Source organism: Crocodylus siamensis, chromosome 3, assembly GCF_052110815.1.
Source record: "Crocodylus siamensis isolate JL-2025a chromosome 3, ASM5211081v1, whole genome shotgun sequence".
Lineage (NCBI taxonomy): Eukaryota > Metazoa > Chordata > Crocodylia > Crocodylidae > Crocodylus > Crocodylus siamensis.
The window spans coordinates 66,451,262-66,473,231 of record NC_143397.1 but is presented as its reverse complement, the minus strand read 5'-3'; the positions used below and the strand labels follow the sequence as shown (position 1 = coordinate 66,473,231).

The 21,970-nt window shown below is 40.8% G+C and overlaps 1 protein-coding gene across 6 annotated transcripts in view; it reads right to left on the bottom strand.

The window, feature by feature from the left end:
• The window catches only part of PRR16 (proline rich 16), a 298,326-nt gene that overhangs the window by 98,038 nt on the left and 178,318 nt on the right, over positions 1–21,970 (bottom strand). For all 6 annotated transcript variants that reach the window (XM_090038448.1, XM_090038443.1, XM_090038447.1 and 3 more), the window contains one exon: positions 14,396–15,286. In XM_090038448.1, the coding sequence (XP_089894574.1) occupies positions 14,528–15,286 (759 nt within the window). In that variant the 3' untranslated portion in view covers positions 14,396–14,527. The remainder of the gene's footprint in view (positions 1–14,395; positions 15,287–21,970) is intronic.

Here is a 21,970-nt window from a genome sequence, read left to right as displayed (position 1 = left end):
AAGCACTGTCATAATAGACACTTCAGTGAAGGCATTGATGTGCCAAAGTTTCATTCTATATTACTAAAAGACTGTGATATAAGGAAAATTGTGCTATTAACAACATAAGGGACAGAAAACCACACTTGCTTGAGATGCTTGTATCGTATTGTTCATTCCTGTCACAGAGGTAGCTAAGCACATGCTTTTGTCTCTGTTAGGTCTGGGGCCTAATGTTAACATTGCAAAATTCAATCATGTAATTATGCTGAAATTTGTAAAACCCAGGAAAACAAACACGAGTTAAAATTACAGTGCATCATGCTTATTTCTTGACTATACAAAAGACAACGTAATTTGTAGCCCTGAGTACAAAATAATATACCATATCTGGACAAAAATGAAAGAGGCAGATGGTAAAGCACTTACAAAAAATATTATTCAGTTGTTCACGTGCTAATTAACTCAGAAAGGAGGCTGAGTAGTTTAACATGCCTGAAAAAGCCTTATTTCACAAACTCAACTCTATGCTAGAGAAGAAATAAACATTTGCATGAAAAAAAATGCTGTCATGGAGCTGCTGCTCTCATATTCTTCTACATTAAGAGCAATCAGAAGTGAAACTTAAAGAAAAATAAACAAACCTACCTGGCAAAGTAAACTATGGGTGCTAAATCTATTTCATTCTCATAAAGGCATCACTAAAGAATGTGCTAGTACATATTTGCTCAAAGCACATTTGATTTCCATAATTAGTCAACTCCTTTTTCCGTTGTATATAAGTGATCTCCCTTCTCTTATTAGGTGTGTTAGTTTTTCATCAGGCAAGCCTTGGAATGTGAATTGTCTGAGGCCAGACAGCTCCTAAAAAGGTACACCATTACTGTAATAACCCCAAACTGTTTAGTTTACAAAAGACAGCAGGGTAGATTGTGCAGAGCTCCTGAAGGATGGGGTGGAATACAGGCAGGAAGGAAAAATTTCCCCCACCCTGACATTAAGGGACATAGTCACAACTGAAACCCCTGCACTGTCCTGGCCATAAAAACTAGCATGTTAATCACCACAAAAATGACACCACAATGATTCCAACTCTCCTTATTATTTGCAAAAGTGAGAAAAGCTCCCAGCTGACCAGAGAAAGGAGTTTACGTTGCATTCCTTAAATAAATGATTCTCAACCAGAGTGCCATGGCACCCCAGAATGCCTTGAGATCCTTTCAAGGATGCCACAATGTGCCGTACATTGTTAGCTCTGTTAGGTGTGCAAACATGGTTCACAAGATAAACTCAGAGATTTCAAAACAGAACTGCATAATATTAAAAACTTTCTGACCTGTTGTGGTCTTCCTAAATTCTTTGCAACAAAATTATTCTATTTATCTATAGTCAAAAATTGAGTGAAAATTAAGAGATGACATTTTCTGAGGGGTACTTTGAGTACATCAAGGGCCACTTCGAGTCTAAAAGGTTGATAACCACTGCCCTAAGTTGACAGGTGTGGCACAGGTTGATAGACATCAGGTATGCATATCAACTTAGGCTGATAGGCATGCATAGCTGCCAAATAGGAACATCTGTCAAGCAAGTGACATGCAATTAAAGATCTGTAGCTATGCTATCCTCTTTATTTATTTCTTAAATGTAAGTTTTGGCTTTTGAAGATCTTAATTAGTCTAGCAGACTTTTTTATTTATTATGACATAACTATTGCCCATTTCCACAATTGGAAAATGGGTGGCTTCACATAGGCCTTTTTCCCACATAAGGCTGCTTTATTAAGTTGGTCTGCCACACATACCAGAAATATTCATGACATTTAAAGTTTCTCAAGTGCAGTCGTCATGGCAATTCCTGATTTGCCATAATAGGCTTGGTAGCTTCAAGGGCTGCAAGGTAGCTACAGAACAAATTCCTGCAATCGGTAAATGAAGGTTGTTTGACCATTCTCCCCACAGATACTCCATAAAGATTTCTATAAACATCTATGTAAAATACAATAAATTAGCAAATCTGCCTACTGTCTTAAAGTTCTTTCTGCATCACAAAATAAGCCAGCATGATAAAAGTCCCAGTTTGTGATTCACATAAAACACCATCCACACCTAATTGTTATGCAAGAACGATACAACTACACTGCAATTTTTATGAACTAAACTGCCGTGTGCTTACTGATAGCATCAGTGCTGTCACTCTTTTAAAGTTATGCAAAGACACATTCCATCCTAATAGATTCAGAAATTTTAGGATGCAATATGTAATTACTGTATGCTATGTAACATACCCTGTGCTTTAAAGTACACAGTAGGTACCAAGTCATTTTGAGATGGAATATTCCAGATGTTACACTTACTATTGTGCTCCATTCTTCTGCTCTATGTCTTTGCAAAGATCTCAAATGTCATTTTTTCCCTCAATTCTAAGTCTATGATGTTTTATAGAAATCCATTAGGTACCCCCTCTCTTGGTTTATGTCTGGAATTATGCTTTCCCTCATTCTTCAATATACACTAAAAAGACATCTAGATCATACTAAAAAGACATCTAGATCTAAGGTCCCTGGTAGATGTTCAGTTAAAGGCACCATATAATCTTGATGCATGATCTCAACAATTGTCCTTTCTACCATGCTACACATGCATGGCAGGAAACACAGTTGTGGGATTGGGGATTAGATTCCCATTGCACCATACAGCTGGTGCAGGGGGAGCCTGGAATCATGATCAGAGTCCATCATTCATGAACCTAGGCTCCCTCTGCATCAGCATCCAGGAAGCCACTCAAATGATCTCCGGCCCCAACCTTAGAAGTATATCAGAGCCAAAGGGCTCTAATACACCCTTGAGGCTGGGAGCACCGCTCCCAGGCAGGTATACCAGAGCCCTCAACTCTGCTGTGCCCCCAAGGTTGGGGGCACAGATAACCTGATCTGCACCTCCCAGGCTCTGATGGGGCAAGAGAGCCACAGGATAAAGGCTCTGCTGCCTCCTTAAGCTGACCAGGGCTCCCAGCCTCTGGGGCACAGCAGAGTAACAATTTTGTGGCTTATTCCTTGCTTTATCATGCCATTAATTGCATTAACATATGGCCAGGTTACTATTTAAAATGTGATTAACTGGTTAATCCTGTCTTAAGTGTAAGCCTGGGGCTTTCTGAAATACAAAACCAAATAGTATTGCAGTAAAGCTATGCCACCTGCAATGCTACATACTTTGAGATAAAAATCAATGACTAATGCAGTCAGGCTAGTGATTCATAGCGTGATTACAACATTTCCACTTCAATTACACATAGTTGCTCAGACTTCTCTTTAGTCATTGAAAAAGGAGCTATAATTAAAACATGTAAATAAAGATTTCTGTGTAGCCTCAGAGGACGAATAAAATACTCTGATAAACAGTATATTCTGTACTCTGCTAACTCTAAAACCAGGGATTTGAACTAACCAGAGGGTGCCAAACAGTATGGTAGCCAAAATTAATTATTTCATATAACATTTTAGGTACATCAAAATGTTTTTGATCGTCAAAATCATCAAGATGCTGGAGAGTTTGTCTTTCTATATACAATGGACTCTGATTTAAATAGAAAAACAAAACAAAACAAAGGATGTAAGAAACATGTAGCAACCTCAGTCCCTGAAGGGCAGGAGGAACAACTGTGATTTCTTTTGCCAGTTCTCCCCATAATGTCTTAACAGTTAATGGCACAACACAATTTCATTTCCAGGTTTTGTTTCAGAAAATCTCCCCATGCCAGCTGTATCCTAATGAACAACAGTGTGACAAAGAAGCAATCTACACTTTTTTTCCCTACATTTCAAAACTTCTTTCATAGAACTTCACTAAGTGAATGGAAAACATCAAAGCTTTCTTTTCCATCCTTTCTCTGTTTGAGGTCTGAATTTGGACATTTAAAACAATCTTACAATGTAGATTCTTCTCTATAGACTGCCACCTCGACAGGGTGAAGAGGCTTGCGTACACCAATGACCGTAACAGCAACACTGTCAGGAGCCTTGTAGTCCTGGTAGGATCACCTATAGTGCTAAGGTCAAATGTGAGGTATCAGATGAAAAGCATTCCAACATAACAAAAACCTCAACAATGGAGCAGGCAGATAAAGAAAGCACATTTCTCAATGGCTGTGAAGGTGGATGAAGGCTGCAGTGAAAGATTAACCCTAGTCATCTTAGATCCCTTGCCACTGGACACAGGTTTCCCCTCCAGCAAGATCCATGCGACTGCAATGTTCAACAGCCTCCTCATGTAAAGCACATGTGCAGGCTTCTCCCACTGGAGAACCAATGCCCATAGCCTCTACAAAGTCCTGAGGTGACAGACAAATGGCATCATGGATGGATGAAGTGATTGCCAGGAGTCCCTAGTCATGGATCCACACACAGGCAGTAGTTGGAGGGAGGTCGCTTCATCCTTGGAAAGGGACAGAAGAGTGATTAGGCAGCTGGGATTGTGACTGAACAGTCCTTTTTAGGATCCCCTCTGCTCCCCTACATGGGAAGGAGGCTAGAAAAGGTGCCCCAAGCAAAGGCTGTCCCACCCGACTGGATCACTTGAATTATTGTCAAAACACAAAACTCTCTTTTGCACCCTGGAATGTATGAACCCTACTAGTCACTCTGAAAAGTGACAGACCTCAACATATAACAGCTATTGTTGCCCAAGATTTCTTGTGATACTCTGCTGTCAGTGAGACCAAATATGCAGACAAAGGTGATCTGAGGGAGGAGGGGGCTGGCTATATATTCTTCTGAAAAGAGAAACCTGCAAACAACAGGTGAATACATGGTGTTGGTTTTGCTGTTAAGAACCAGATTGTCAGACTAATAACTGAACTCCATGTTGGCATTAACGAGCACCTTATAACTCTCCATCTCCAACTGACCAACAATGTTTGCTATCTTCATCAGTGCATATGCCCCAATACTCAATGCTGAGGAAGAACAGAAAGAACAGTTTTATGCTGTCCTTGATGCAAACCTGACAATCATCCCAAAAGAGGATAGGATCATCCTTCTTGGAGATTTCAATGCAACAGTTGGCCAGGACTAACATGTGGAGGGGGCACCACTGGGAAGGAGTGCACAAGGGCAGCACAAGGGCCTCCAAACATATCTCAGAAAGAAACTCGCCAATCTTAGAATTGGAAATTATTATACTGAAGAAAACTGCAAGCTCTAGAGATCATCGATGAAACTTGCATGAAATCAATTGGATTTATTACCCAACACCATCAAGGCTGGTTTGATGAAAACACCACTTAGATCAAAGCCCTTCTCAATTGGAAGATAACCAATTTCTGTGACTTGCAAAACCATCCTATATTCAGTCAGAAGTTTGGAACTTTTTGATGGCTTAAAGCGGAAGCCCAGAGGAAGTTTTGAGAAACCAAAAACAAGTGGTGGGAAGAGAAGACAAAAGAAATCCAATGATTTGTTGACAATCATAACATGTAAAGCGTCTTCAGTGCAATCAAGGATGTGCGTGGACTAAGCTGCTGTGGATCTGAGGATGGCAGTCCACTCCTCAAAGATGAGTCCATCAAAAACCACTAGAAGGAGCACTACCAAAAGCTCATGGCTGATGAAACCATTGAATCCATCCCACAGCATCCAGTAAAGGAAGCACTTGCTAGTCCAAACTCTGAAGAAGTCTGTCAGGTGATAAGACAGATCCAGAACAATAAAGCATCTGACCCTGATGGAATACCAGCTCAGGTCTTCAACACTGGTGGGAAAACTGTGACCAACAATTTCCACACACTGTTTCTCAAAATCTAGAACACTGATGAAATTCCTGCTGACCTAAGGCATGCCAATATTATCACCATTTTTTACAAGGGAGATAAGTCAAACTGTGGAAACTATCAACATATCGCCCTCTTTTCCATCACTGGGAAGATCCTTGCTCAAATTCTGCTGAACTCACTGCTCCTTCTTGCTGAGGAAATCCTTCCCAAGTCTCATTGTGGCTTCAGACCATCAACAGGCATCATGGATATGATTTTTTCAGCCTGGCAGATCCAGGAAAAATGCCAAGAATACCACCAGGAACTATACATGGCCTTTTTTGATTTGACCAAAGCCTTCAACTCTGTTAATCATGAGACTCCATGGAAGATCTTTTCAAAGTTTGGCTGCCCAGGGAAATCTATCACTATCCTAAGACTCCTTCATGACCAAATGCCTGCCTCCATCCTATGCAGTGGCTCTGCTATGGAGCCCTTTGCCATTTGAACTGGCATCAAGCAGGGCACTGGCAATGCATAGGTGGTACACAAGGGTGCACATGCATTCCCTGAGAGCGCTGGTGCACTCCCTGACTGGGCACACTTGCCACTTAGGCGATGAGCAGGGGGGCAGGCAAGAGTGATGATGCCCCCCCTGCAAGCGCTGGCTGACCGCTGCAATTGCTGCAGCCACTTCTGGGGGTGACTGTAGCCACTTCTGGGAGTGGCTGCAGTGATTGGCCAGCACTTGCTCCCAGAAGCGGCTGCAGCAATCAATCATCACGAGATTGCTCGCAGGGGACCCCCCCCCCAAGGTGGCAGGTCTGATCGCAGGGGGTGCCTGTGCCCCCCACAACTAAGGTGGCACCAGTTGCCCATGAAGCAGGGCTGTGTAACTGCATCAGTTTTGTTTTCCATCTTTCTTATGGTCATCAAGATGCTCATCCATGACTCTTTGTCACATAGCAACAGCACTGAGTAGAGGATGGACAGGTACATTTTCAATCTCCCCTACCTCCATGCCAAAACCAAAGTTATTTTGGCCTCAGTCTTGGAACTTCAGTACTCTGATGATTGTGCTGCCATTACACATATGGAGAAAGACCTACAAATGGCCCTTACCTGCTTCTCTCAAGCATACCAGTGCCTGGGACTAAGCCTTAACATCAGAAAAACAAAGGTGCTTCACCAGCCTGCTCTGAACTGATCAAGTCCCCCAGCAAAGATCCTCATTGATGGATAGGACCATCACACAAATGCCACTGAATCATCAAGTGTTCAACAATCAAATCAAGACTTGAACAAAGCTCCTACTATATAAGGCTGTCATAATCCCAACTCTTTTCCATGGCTGTCACGTTTTGAGAGGACCTACAGGGACCACCTGAAAAGCCTGGAATGCCATTACCAGCACTACCTCTAGAAGATCCTTGGCATAAAGTGGGAGGATCATCACACAAATGTCAGTGTCCTCACCAATATTAACACCACCAGTGTGAAAGTGTTGATTACTCAACATCAATTGTGGTGGACAGTGCACTCTGTGCATGCATCTTATGTACGTTTACCAAAACACCTGCTATACTCCCAACTCAGCCAAGGACAAAGGACACATGGGAGCCAGAGCAAATGCTTCTGGGACATCCTCAAGGCAAATGCTAAGTGTGGCATTTATACCACAAACTGGGAAAAACTAGCCCAGGACAGGGCTATGTGGCAACACCTTGCGAGAGAAGATGCATTTTATTTTGAGGAAAAGTTTTGCCTTGGAGGTAGAAAAATGACAGAAATGGAAGGGAATGAAACAAGACCAAGAAATCTAGGGTCCAACTTAGCCTTCTTAGCCATCAACAAATTCATTTACAAACCTTTACTTGACCTGTGGGAATGATCATCTTAGATTGTGAGATCAGTGCCACCACTGCACAATGTAGACTTAAAAGTATCAAGAAGGGGTAAAAACTAAATAATAGTCTGAAATGGCAATAACCATGGTTACTGAAGTTGTGTGTAATATTAGGTCCTTTCATTATTAGTATACTTAAAAAGATCTTGCAGCAGAAGCTCAAAGTATATTAAATATAATTTCAAAAAATGTTATATTTTGGTAATGATCTGTCTTTGAAACTATCTAGTTATGGGTAATTTGCTATGAGCTCTTAAGGATGATATAAAACAGATTACTTCCCAAGTGCTTTAAAGATGCTTCACAATAGCTGTGGTCTGAATTTAAGAAATGTTTCTTGCTGCATATAACATTGTATTGTTCCTTATAACATTTTAATTTAAAGTTTCTGGGCAATATTATAAAGCTTTAAGTTATCTACTTCCAATGTTTTGCAGGTTTACTTATTTTCATTTAAACTTTATTTTGTCTGTTGATACTGTAAAAATGTTATGCCATTAAAAATAAAACTCACTGTAGGAAGAAAGACAAGAAAAACATTCATTATAAAGTCCTACATCTATAATATTCTTACTAAGTATTATATGCAGCTTTGATCCATTAAAGAAAGACTGGATTAGCAAATATTCCAGAAAAAAAATGATACCCATCACACTCCAAAACTTTATTTCTGGCTCAAGGAACATCACATCCCAGCATTAGGGAAAGTGAATTAATGGAGACCAATGGTGCAAAGAAGCATTAATGCAGACCAATGTTGCAAACAAGCATTTCAACAACCCCACTCACATATGTGCCTGACCTAAACTTCAGTTTGGTTCTCCTGCATGCAGGAATTTGCCCAGCTGGAGGTACGTTGGTGGGGAAAGGAAGGAGGAGGAGGGGAAAGGTGCTGATGGGTTGAGGGATACTGGCAGGTATGGTAGAGGGGGCTGGCAAGTACCAGTGGGGTAGCTGAATGAGAGGCTGGGCTTTCCCAGCCCCAGGGCTGTGCTGTGAATGTGTGCAGGTATTCCTTAGGCTGGGTTAACCCATTTTAGATTGGGTTAGCCCAGAATGATCTAAAGTTCATTCACCTCCAAGATAAACTAGTTTTATATAAGGCAGACCATTTTTAGGGCAATTTAATCCCTATGAATGCTTGCACCACTGATCATTTAAATAAACCTAACCTTGGTTAAGTCAATCCAAATGTAATACTAGTACATACCCATAGTCAAACGGTATTTTAGTTACAATCTTGCCACAGAATTCAAGACAACTAACAATATTTTTAACTATGTCTGTGATACACAGTGCCAGTACTTACTCTACATAATGACTGCTTTGGTGCCAAATTAGTGCAAATGCAGTAGCATAAAAGAATACTTAACAAGCTATGGAGAAGATTAACAGAATCCTCAATCTTAGCCTGCAGTGACTAACGCAGAATAACGGGAAAGTGCAAATACAGCCTCATAAATCTCCCTCAACCTCAAAAAAGTGCATCATTGCTGCATCTTCTCTTCAGTCCCTCTCTCCAGGCCAAACTAATGCGTGGACTTGCTGGTACTCAGATGGATTATAGTTCTGTTTGGCTCACTGCTGCTTGGCATACTTTACAGCTGAAATACAGTATCTTCACTGTATTCCTTCCCTAGATCCCCCCGGGCTGGGGGTGGGGGGGTGGAGGGACCAGTGAAGGTTTCCCCCATTCCTAGTTTCATGAGGACTGTCTCACCCCAGTCACTGGTGACTGACTGCAGAAAAGCAGCATCTTCATTGTTAGTCTCTATGGTGACTTGCTGCCTACAAAACTCCCAAATATTATTGAGCAAAAAGCATTTCCTTTCTATAGGAAGGAATCAGTCTGGTACCTCTTGGAAGGCTTGATGACTTAATTCACTTGAGCTCATATATTGAGTTAAGTCATACAAGGAGTGAGATGATTATCCCTCCTGGCTTTAAAACTGGATTGGTTTGTTTTTTGACAGCATGGAGGCAGAGGAAGAAAGGGGAGAAGGAAAAGGGATACTTATATAAAATAGGATTACTTAGAAAATCTGAGGGCATCCACCAGTTCCTGTAGTGTCCTGGGACAGAACCCAGGGAAAGGAAACCTGTGTACCTAGTATCTGAGACTATTCTTGGGAGAAGAACTAGGTTAAGGTACATATAATATGTGGAGAACACAATCCTAAATCTCTACTTAGCTGCTTCACCTTATACTGGTAACCACATCTGGGCAGAAACTAAATATTGGCCCACATGTAAATATTAAAAACCTAGCTGCAGTAACATCTAAAATTATTGACACTGAAATCAAGACAAGAATTACTTAGGATACACATTTTAAAACTGTAACCTGAAAAGCCCTCCAGTTGGCAAGATGAAAGATAAATATAATTAAGATTTCCCAGTGAAAAGGTGAGTGCCAGAACTGATAACTAGCTCTTTCATTTTAAGAAGTTTGAATAATGCAATAGGAAATTTTGCCAGTTGAGCCTATTTTTCCTGTGATTGACAGTAAATACTAAAGCTAGATGAAACCTAACATGCTTCAGATAACATCTGAAGCCGTTGATACACGATAATTTTGGGTACCCCCTGGAGCCTGCAACACTTGAACTGTCCACACATTAACACCTGAAATTAGTTTTAAGAAGCCGTTATGCAATTCAAAGTTATGCCACTCCAGAGCAGGATTATTTCTGATCCATGTTACCCAGTTCATGTTACACTAAGGTGTAACTACTGTAGGATACACCTTAGTGTAAACTTCCCAACCCCATCCTCCCCTGATGGATCAGATGAGACCCACTGCTCCCCACCCTCCCCAGTACTCCACATCCCTGATCACTGCGTCCTCCACATACCCCCTCTCCCTCCCCTGCATAGTTCTGGCTGCCTGCACCCTCTGTCCCAGGCTCAGCCCAGAGAAACAGCAGGAGCTGGGCAGGCAGGTTAACCCTTCCCTGCCTGCTCACCTGGGACAAACAGCACAGGCAGCCACAAGTAGAGGAGGGCAGGGAGAACATGAAGAGTCCTGGGGGACAGAGGGTGTGGGAGAAGCCTGGAATCAGATTCTTACCTTTGAGTCCTCCAGGCTCCTGATGGCCTAAAATGCAACTGCTCCAAACTTGAGCTAGCACCAAAACTAATCAACATTTGTGAGGCTCACAGTGTAAGGTGTAACAAGGCCTCTAGTCATGTTTGGAAAACAATGTACAAACCACAAAACTGTATCGTGTTACACTACCATGTATATTTATTGTATTTATCTTTTTTAATAGGTAATAATAGAAAATAATTTTTGTTTACTATGCTGTTCCAGTCCTGAGTTCTCTTGGACAAAATCAATTGCTAATAAATTTGTGCCTGTTCTGTAGGAAAGTTAATCATCTGATAGAACCTTCTGAAAAGTTAAACTTTATTTACTTTGGATTCCAATTGACTTATACCCCCTAGAGAAAAAAAATGAGTTATGGAAGGCAATATTATGGCTCCACTCAAGTCACTAGTAAAACTCTCATTTCATTCTACGTGGTTAGGAGGGAAAACTAAAGGGTGCCCACCTCTTCACATAAGGGAGCTTGTTTAAAGAGTTAGATAATTTTTTGTCACACACCTGCTCGAATGTACTATTTTGAAGGGATATAGGAGCTGAGGCTGCTGGAAGCCAGTTTAGTAGAGCAGAAGCTTCAGTTTCCAGGGAGCAGATAAGGAAACAGATAAAGAACAGACATAGCAGGATCAAGGTACCAGTACTGAGAGATATCATCATGGTTGGGTCTATACTAGAATACAGATAAATGTTATCTAAAAAGGCTTCATAGGGAAAGACAAATATCTTTAAAAGACCAAAAGAGATGAAAGAATACAAGAAGAGAAAAAAAAACCCTACAGTATTTCAAACAGAAATTTAAGAACTGGAGCTAAGGTGTACTAAAAATTAAATTAGAGAAAGGTATATAACAAACAGGTTAGTGCATGTGACCAGTCTCCCTCTCTCTGTTGAACTCATAAAAGAGAGGTTATGAGTTATAAGAATCAGTAGCTACAAAACAACATCCAAGAGGTAAGTCATACAATTGGACTTCTGCCATCATAGTAAAGATTAAGTAAGGGACTTCCGGAACTAAGAGCAGGAGGTGCTACCACTTGAGCTAAGATTCTGCAGCTGCAACTTGAGAGCCAAGTTGCTGAAGCTGTTGAGAAAGAAAACTCATATCCTCTGTGAAATTAGATCACAAAGGGAGAGCTGTAACATCTAGTCACCCTGGGTTATATGTTAACACAGTGAACACAGTGAAAGGAATCAGAAGGTTAAAAAAATTGGAAAAGAAAAGAGAGAGCTAAGACAAAACTGAACTAGACATATTAAAACAAACACGAGATACATGACTATAACCCCTTCCATACAATATGTGCTATTAAAAAAACATGTTTTCTAATTGAGTTAAATTATAGCAGTAAGCATATATTGTAATTTATGCTGAAGTCAGTATCCCAAGATAAAGCTTTCCTTTTTTAATGGAAACAACTATGCAGTTGCATTGTTTGAGTGTGGATATATACATGTCATTAACATCTTGACTGTGTTTAAAGTCACAAGGGTAAATGGAACTTCATGGAAGGTTTTCCAGTACTTTTGACTTTTTTATAGGAAAAAGTTCCTTGTTCCTATTTCAACCAAAATAATTCCACTGGTAAAAGCAAGAGATGGGATCGAACAGCAACAAAAAACACTTGGAAGTGTACAATAGCTAACAATTACCTTGCATTATGATTATTGGATGTACCAAACAGGACAATGCAGTATGAGGCTAAGTCCCAAAGGCATATTTGTACCATATGCAGCCTTGCTCACTGTATAAAATTCAGCAGGGCTTAGTAATTTGCTACAGAAAGAGTGATTATGTTTCCTGGATATTATGCTTGTTGCTGGTTTTGTTATTTTGGTCAAATCAAATTCTTCAAAGATACAGTAATGTGAATCTAGTGGAGTAACTAACTACAAGGCTTACTTCAGCTGAATTTCTACTGCTACGTGCAAACTTAAAGGAATATCTTTTATTTCCATATTGGTTAATAAAACTCCACAAATACCTGGCCAAACTCTTTCAAAGGTAAAAAGCTTAACTCTGCTTTGCATTCTAGTTCAAATCTAAATAGATTGTTCTGACCCATCTACCTATATTCTGCTGTTTGTGTCATTTTCAAACTTAATTTTGGAGGGATGGATCTGTGCTAGATACCAACATTCCTAGTTCTATGAATAATAAATGCTCTTTCTAAAATACAATTAAAATGATAGTTTTCTAACTAGTAAGAATATTAATTGGGTTCACCACCAAAATGTGATAAAGAGAAATCTCTTGTTTTGCATGTTAATTCTTAGTAATAGCACAGAGCTTTTCATCTTCAAAGCCCTTTACCAGCATTAACCAGCCATGCCTGAAGACTGAGGCAAAATTGCTATTGTCCTCAAAGGAAGATTTGCGTGAAGAACTGTATGAAGACTTGAATTTCATCTGTGTGAACTACCAAGTACTATCCCCATTTTACAGACAGAGCACTGCAAGCAGAGGACAAGTGATAGGGCAGTGACTTCTCTTGCCAAAAATGTCAGAAGTAAATATGCAATCATATCAACATGATCTTCAAGTTGCAGCAAGGGAAGTTTAGGTTAGAGAATAGAAACAAACTCTCTCACTAGGATGCTAGTAAAGCACTGGAAAAGGCTACCCAGAGAAGTTATGGAATCTTCATCCCTGGAAGTTTTTAAGAATTGGGTAGACAAAGCCTTGGCTGGGATGATCTAGTTGGGGATGGTCCTGCTTTGAGCAGTGGGTTGAACAAGATGACCTCCTGAGGTTCTTTCCAACACTAATTTTCTAGGATTCTGTGATTCTAACATATCTTCCAATTACATCTTTATTTCCATAACTAAGATACAGCTTTCTGAAAGTTTAATGATTTATATCATAATATACAAAGCATGCATGATGCTCTTGATGCAAGCACTCAGGCATATAAAATAGGAATCAGAACTCATGGCAAAGATGACATATTTTATTAGACCAGCTAGATATTTGCAAAAACAATGTTTATTTGCAAGATTTTGGGTGCACACACCGTTTCTCGGGAACAGGAGAATGCAAAGACTGTAACATTTCTCCTATGTGGAAATGGATATTCATATTTCACAGGAAAGCTGAAGGTGTTGTAAGATCTCCTGGTAGGAAAAGTTCATTTTGTGCATTCTCCTATGCCTAAGGAAGGATGTGTGTGCCCAAAAGCTGGCAAATAAAGACCTTTTTTTGCAAACATCTAGTTGGTCTAATAAAAGATCTCACCACTGCCATGAGTTCTGATTCCTTTTGCCTGTAGACCAATTGGCTACAACCTGCATCCCTGGGGCATATAAGAACATATTTGTTAAGATTCAGTCAGGATTTTTTAGCTGGAGCTGCAGTTTGCTCCACCTAATGATACATTATATTTTTAGCAAATGTATTTCAAAAGTTTCACTTATTACAAAGCCATATAATACTAATTATTCTATTAACACAGGCATGGTGAACTTTACCACTAATTGCTACACACACACAACATTTTCAAGATGAACTCTGAACAGTGTTGAAACCAGAGTTAGAAATGTTCAGCTGTAATTGCTTTTTGCAATCCATGATCTGAAGCCTGTTCGCTGTACTAGAGTATTTAACAACAAAAATTCTTTGGTGGACATATGTGATATCAAATAACTTTATTTGTACTTACCATGTGAATTTATGCCACTTCGCTGCACACAGGGTGTAATATTGGGGCTTTTTATTGCTTGATTAGAAAGTGCTCATAACCTATTTGTTTATGCTTATATATAGGAAAAAACAGTTTCTCAAGTGGCATACATCACACTGTTGTAGTGGTTGATTTCCTCAAGATCGTCTTCTGGGGTTTTGGTGCAGTTTGTGGAGGCACAGTCGCAGGTCGGAGAGGAGGAAAGCTATTACTAGGACTTATTCCCAAGCCTCCATTTTCTAGAGGAAATGGAGGAAGAGGGGGTGGGGGAGGTGGGAGGGGAGGACATTGGTGCGGCAGCTTTCCTGGCACACGGGCAGGCTCACTGTGCAAGTGGACCTCCCTGTTTTTAATGTTATACCGAACGTCACAGTCAGGGCAGTAGCCATGGTACTGAACTTTCTCATTAAATCGTACCCGTTCCCGTGTTGCTGTCTGAGGACACCTGTCTTTATCAGGTCTATGGGTCAGAGGCTGCAGTGGGACTTTGTCCAAGTTACTATTAGGTATACAACACACATCCCCATTTGGGATTTTGTTTGGGCCTCCCGGTAAACCTCCATTTCGAAGCAGGGTCCCATTTGTCTTTACAGGGTTGGCAGAGGGAACCAGCCTGTGAGGTTCTTCACACTTTACAGGAGTCAATCGTGGAGGAGGTGGTGGTGGGTTGGGCTTCCTCAGTACTGTGAGGATAGCAGATGGATGTGCCGGAGGCTTGATGAGCGGTGCATTGGCACGCACCTTGACCTTCTCCAAGCTGGACGCTGTTGTGCTGCTTGAGCTACTGTTCAGCGTGTCAGTTTTGGAACTGTCTGTCATCTCATCCTCCAGCTGCAGGTCAGAGGTCAGTGTGTCAATCTGGTCGACCACCTGTGCAGAAACCAGAATGAATTATTGATAAAGGTTTGCCACAATAAAGGCAAACAAAGCTGTATTCACAGCCATCTTTGTTCCTTTCTTGGAATTCAAATATTTTAACATTCTGTGTGATGAATCACTGTTTCTGCTTTCTTCTTGTCTAAATACAATAATTGAAAAAAAAATCTGTGATTAGTCCTCTCATCCAAATACAAACAAAATACAATTTCAGCCTTTCCACAATAATATTTCTGAATCTTTTCTCCAGGGCTTAACTACCAATAACACTGTGTGTGAACTATAATCCTTCAATAATATGGTTTGCCTCAGTGCAGTATAGGGCAGAATTATTTAACCTCAGCTTGTAAAAGATGATATTTGAATCTGGATGCACTGTCAAAGATCTCTTAGAGCTGACATTTAACATAATCCAGATTTAAACATGTATCTCTGAATTGGAAATATTGTAGATATACTGCCAAAAGTTAAGCTACATTCCTTTAGGAACCATTTTCTATATAAATAATTCAGGTAGTGAAATGCACTAGTTGGCTTATATGAAACTGATCTCTTTTCTTTTGGTTCAGTAACGCATGGAACCAAATTCAAAACAGGGCTATTTTAACAACAAAAAAAATAGATGCAAAAATTGTTTGCAAAATGTACCAGTGGATATATCTCAGACTTAATTTTCCATGCATTTTGTACAAATTCCTCTACCTATGATACTTCTAAATTTGCTCATTTCTATAGCTTCATGACTCTTCTACTTTGCTACTTTACAATTTATGATCTCAGCTAATTCAACTTTCCCTCCACTAATTATAACAAGCTTTGTACACTGATTAAAAGCCCTTCTGAAAAACCCTGCCTAGTCATTAACTCTAAAATAAGCATACCAAAAGGGGAAAAAAGCATACAAAATCTTTACAAATTTGGAAACTGACAAACGCGACTTCTTTCTCCTGTACCTGCTCAACACTCTATGGTAAAGATTCTCCCGCTATATCCATTTTCCAATTTTAATACGTTTTCAGATAAAGTTGTCATTTTATTTGCTAAGGGTAATACTGATGCCATTGGCTTAAAGTATAATATCTGAATATTGATGCACAAAAACACAATTTTATCATTTGCTAAAGCTAGCAAGTTGGCCACTGCCTATACTTTATTTATAGTGTGCAACAGGTCTCCTAAGTTGCAATGCATTGCTTCTGTCCCTAAATGATTGGGGAAAACTTAGAAGAGAATAATGAATGGAAAACCTATTCTTGTTCACACTTGGATACAAGCATTCATACTGGATGGCATTCACCTTTATGCACAGACCAATGTGCAACTACTGTCTTTCTCATTGCACTGGGATGAATGTTATCTATTAATGTGTGTCATTTATCAATAATGCATCTATACCAATAACTCATCTGTGTGTGAATGTTGCTAAGCAATGATCAATAAAAGACACAAATATAAACGAACCAAAACTGTTTAGAATAAGAACAAATGTTTGTGAATCCTGCTGGAGAAATATTAAATACATATACTAACACTCTAAAATGTTTTTCTTCTGTATGTGGAAAAATTTCATATGAAATCCTAAACCATTTTTATATGTTATAGATATACTTGCATATACACTTTTGCCCCCTTCAGAACAGAGGAAAATTCTGTAAAATATTGCTAAAGTGGAAAAAAGCTAAAAAACTGAAAAAATTGGTCATTACAATTTCACCCCCTTGAAGATTCAGGCAATCCTATATTTATTTGCTATTATAAATGTGCTGCTATCATCTACTGTGCTGCAATCTCTGATTAGGCATTTTGGAATATTCTTTTTGTAATAAAAAGTAGGCAACCATTTCTACCCATGGGAGGTGGATCCATATTTCATAGAGGAATTGGAACCTGAAAGACTCTTTTGGCTTTGATGAACTCTATCAAAGTGCACTCCTCCGCAGAAGATAGAGCAAAGCCACCCTCAGTAATGTAGTGCCTAGCCAGTTCCACAACCCTTTTCCCCCACCTAAGGCACGCGATTCCTGTCACCAATCGCTGCTACTTATTTGTATGCTGTACATTTTCAGAATTTTGTTAAACCCTTATGCTAGGTGTTGCACAAACACATAGCAAGGGATGACAGGGCCTTATAAAGAGAAATAATTTTGTTCTCCATTTTACAGATAAGAACTGAGACAGGGAGAGATTAAGTGTACTTCTCAAAAGTCAAACAGGTAGAGTGGCAAAGAAACTCAGTAAGAACAGTCACAGCATTAGGGCTCTGAAAACATATGCTGATCCACATAGGTTTAGTGCGACATTGCACTCCAGGCTAGTAAGCTTGGGTGAGAAAAGATGCATCCAGCTGCATATTTGAATTATCATAGAACCTGTTCATATCAAGAGCAGATTGGCCCTGGTGCCATCCATGACAGAAAGCTTACCTACCCCTAACTGCCAATTGGTCAGTCTTCTGTGCGTCTTTGCTCAGTATTTGAAGCAGACTTAACAAACAGATGAAGCGTCCAACATGGGATTTGTATGTTTCTTGTGACATACCCCCTCCCCAAGATTTTTATGTAACTTCATAAAGCATACAGTAAAACTAAATGTGAATCACACACTTGGGGTGGGGAGGTAGAGCCACTGAGGTATTCTGTATCAGCAGTGTCCTTGACTGCTATGTAATGTGACTGGCCAGGAATTTGATTCATGGAGATTACCTTAACAAACAAACAGCTCCATATTAATTCTTTCAGAAGTTCCAGTACCAAATTCCTGATAACGAGGAAAGAAAAAGCATATATTGGCCTCCACCAAAGTACGTACAGTTTGAGCATTATTATGAACCAAAAACATATTCCTATTTATATGAAGATTATTTGTATTGCAATAATTCTTGAAAGTCCCAGTCAAAGATTGGGCTTCATGATGGACACAAAGTAGGATTCATGCCCTAAGTAGAAAACTGTGATAATAATCTCTCTCACACCCAGTATAATCCTACAGAGACTTGTTTTTAAATGGTAAGCATCAGTTTGAGACTGAAACATGAAGTCTAAGTACAGACAGTGAAAAAAGCCTGAATCATTTCAAGCTTCACCTGTTAGTCTAAGATGAGTAGATTGAACCATTAAGCAAGTGAACAGACATTTATTTTGGTTCCAGAAATGCACCCACTCCCATTCAATGGCCCAAGCCAGAAGCCAAGGGACACTAGAACACACCTCCCTGCTCAGCCAGACCAAACAGCTTGAGCCAGGCCTAGCTCACCCATCCTGCAAGGGGCAGTTTGTGGCAGGAGGTGCAAAGCATCCTGGGATGCAGGGGGACTGTAAATTAACTTAAATCTGGAGGGGATCTGGGGCAGAAGTAAAATAAACCAATTTAACCTAAATCAGTTAAGTCCGATACTACATCCATCCAGGTTTATCTTAAACTAGTTTCCACAATTTTGAAAGTGGTTTATGTGCACTGAATTTCTGTTGCATTACAGATTTGAACCGGTTTCCAATCACTTATACCAATTTATGTGTCATTTCTGTCCCTAGCCTAAAGGCCATACTAAATCTCTCCTATGAGTATATAGCTCCAATTTAAACATTATGTATGTGGGTCATGTAATGATAGATAAAGTGATGGGAAAGACTTTGTAGTCCATTCAGTCTATCCTCCTGCCAAAGCAAGATTTTTCCTAGAACTAATAGTAAAGCCTAGCCCCTAACTATGCCATGAATATAAATTACTTTATGCAATTTATCTTTTGCCCCTTGGCAAGCATATAATACACATTGGGAATCTCCTGCCACCTCCTTATTTGTAAAACAGGAAAGCACACAGAATGGCTCTGAAAGGATAACACAGCTTATCTGCCTTGACTCCTCTTTATTTTAAATTGCCATTCTGTTCACAGACCTTTTTTGTTTCCTCACCTAAAAAAATAAATAACAAAGGGGAGGGGGGAATAGAAAGCATCCGACTCATAAGGAAAAATATTCCATGAACATTAATGTACAAGTTTAAAACAAGACAAACTCCACCTCAAAGAGGGATTTCCTAACGAAGTGTAAAGGAGAAAATAAAGGTTTAAGGAAAAAAAGAGAAAAAGAAAACAACCCCCCCTACCACCAACAGTTATTCAATATCTAGGGACCTACTGAATTCACGGCAGAAGTAGAGTGCATGGTGGCTCCTTTAATCTTGCATGTTCCCTCATGCACACCTCATCCTTTGCCGCCTTCACTGCTGATTGGCAGAGGACCCTGCTGCTCCCTCCTGATAAGCAGGGAAGCAAAAACCATGGTTTTAAACATGGCACTGTTTTGTGCCCCCCCCACCAGTCAGCAGCAAACAGCAGGGCCATCCAGGGCCTCTCGGCCAATCAGTAGCAGAACGCAAAAACAGTGCCATATTTAAAACTGCAGTTTTCACCTCCCCACTGATCAGAAATGAGCTGCAAGCGGGCACCCTCCACCAATCCATAGCGGGGAGTGCAGCAGAACCTGCAAGATTAAAGGAGTCACAGCTCACCCCACTTCCACCATGAATTCGGGAGGTCCCTATCAATATCTGTCTGCCTTCCAGGGCTAATATAAAAACTGGACTTGATTCAGCACTATGACTACCGAGAAGTACCCCGTCTGCATCCATGGGACAGCTATGTGGAAAGGGGAATCAACTGCAGGGGCAACAGGCACCAGCTTGTTGCCTGTACTATGTAACAGCATGTGCAAGTGGTTGGACAACAACTATAATCTCCCTGCCAAAACAGCATTCCCATGGAGGCTGTCCAGTGAACAGGTTGAAACACGATGTGCCTTAGTGTCTTGGTCAACCCTACCCACTTTCTGAGTTGCTGAGTATTATTTAAGATCCTATAATAAAATAAGTAAAGCAGCAGTTCTAAGAAGGCAAATTTACATCAGAGATATTGGGACACAGACAGAAGTGGAGCTCCCTGATCTAACTAATGTCAATTCATAGAAATCACCACGAGTTAGACTGATCCCTCAGATCCAACAAATGTTAGCTGTTGGATTGGGAGGGTGGAGAATCAACTCGAATTTGGAGCTGATACAGGGTGAGAGGTTGCATCTTCTCCTGACTCCATTCCCTCCCTACCCACCATCTCTGTTGCTGTCTCTGGATGGAAGTGGGGAGAAGGGAGGGAAATGAGGTCTTCTGGGATTCTCTCAGGCCCACTGGAGTGGGGAGGGGCTAAGTAGATTGAAGTCCTCCTCCCAAGGTGAGGAACTCCAATCCACCAGCTCCCCCCCCGCCCCGCTCCAGCAGGGCTAAGATAACCCCTTTCTCCTCCTCCCATCCAGAGACAGCAGCTGCAGTTAACTGTGGTGTATCCAAAGAAGACATATCAATTAAGTTGCTCCACTTAGGAACAGCTTCATTTGAACCTTCATACAAAGAAAATTAATTCGTCACCTGATTGAAGGGCTGGACAGCCGTGCTTTTCTGTTTAGGCACAGCTATTGAGTGACTTCAAGGGGCCAATTACAAAACAAATGTCATTTCTGTCTGTGCCCTTGGTTATCCTATGCCACCAGTTGACTAGTTTCCAATTAACTTGCCTTAGGCAACACAATTAAAAATGCTAGTGGAGGTAGTCTCAAACATTTGTTAGGGGGTCCATGGTCAATTGAGAGTGGAGTGCAATAAGAACAAACATTTCCAAAGTGACTACACAAGAATTTACAACTGGCATTTAGACCAGACAGTCAATAAACTTGTAATCAATTAAAACTATACTCTAGATAAACATATGTAGCAAGCTTGGTTTAACAGTAAATAGCTACATAGAGGTTATTAGCCCGGTCCATCTGACATTAGGCAGAAGGCAGGGTAGAGATGTACATTATAGAACCACTAAAATCAGAGATGCATAAGGATCTGTCCTTTCATAGCATCTAACAGTATTAACTCAGTTCACTCTACATGTTACAGGTATCACACAATTAACTGGTTAATTGCACATTTACTCTGAGACCAGATGCACATGCAAAGTAGCTATTACATCATAAAAAGCTCCAACCAGGTATAAAGTTAGACCTTGAAAATGTGTACTATACAACTGGTTACTATAGAGCTTTAATCTGCATGTGTAGTAAGGTCTCCCCTGCAGCTGGAAGCCTCGTCGGCTGATACATCTCTCAGACACGAGGATGCATCATGCCTAGTGTGAAACCCCCAAGCTCTGGAGATCACAGCTGCTATGATCCCCAAGGCTCAGGGGTGCAGGAAAGCCCTTGGACTCGCACAATAGGGCTGTGTGAAGCTTTGGTAGCCAATTCGATTCAGAGGAGATTCAGCCTGATTCAGGGGCCGAATCTCCAATTTGAATTGCGAGACCCATTAAAACGTCTGAATCAATTCAGAAGCCTCCAGATTGATTCAGAGATTTGGGCAGTCTCTGCTTACAGCCACAGGGAGCTGGACCCAGGCTCCATGCCAGTAAGTAGGGGGTACGGAGGCTAAAGGAGGGAACCTGGGGGGAATCCCTGCCCCATGAGTGCCCCCCCACCCAGCCCCTGCCCATGGCTGCCCCACCTGGCTCCAGTGCCCCAGAACTTTAAAAAAAAGGCCTGCACTTACCAGCTACAGCAGCAGTGATTGGGGCCTCTGGGTGCTCCTGGCAGAGCCCCCCCCTCCCCCCCGTGTAGGGCGCTGCACACTGTCATCCAGAGT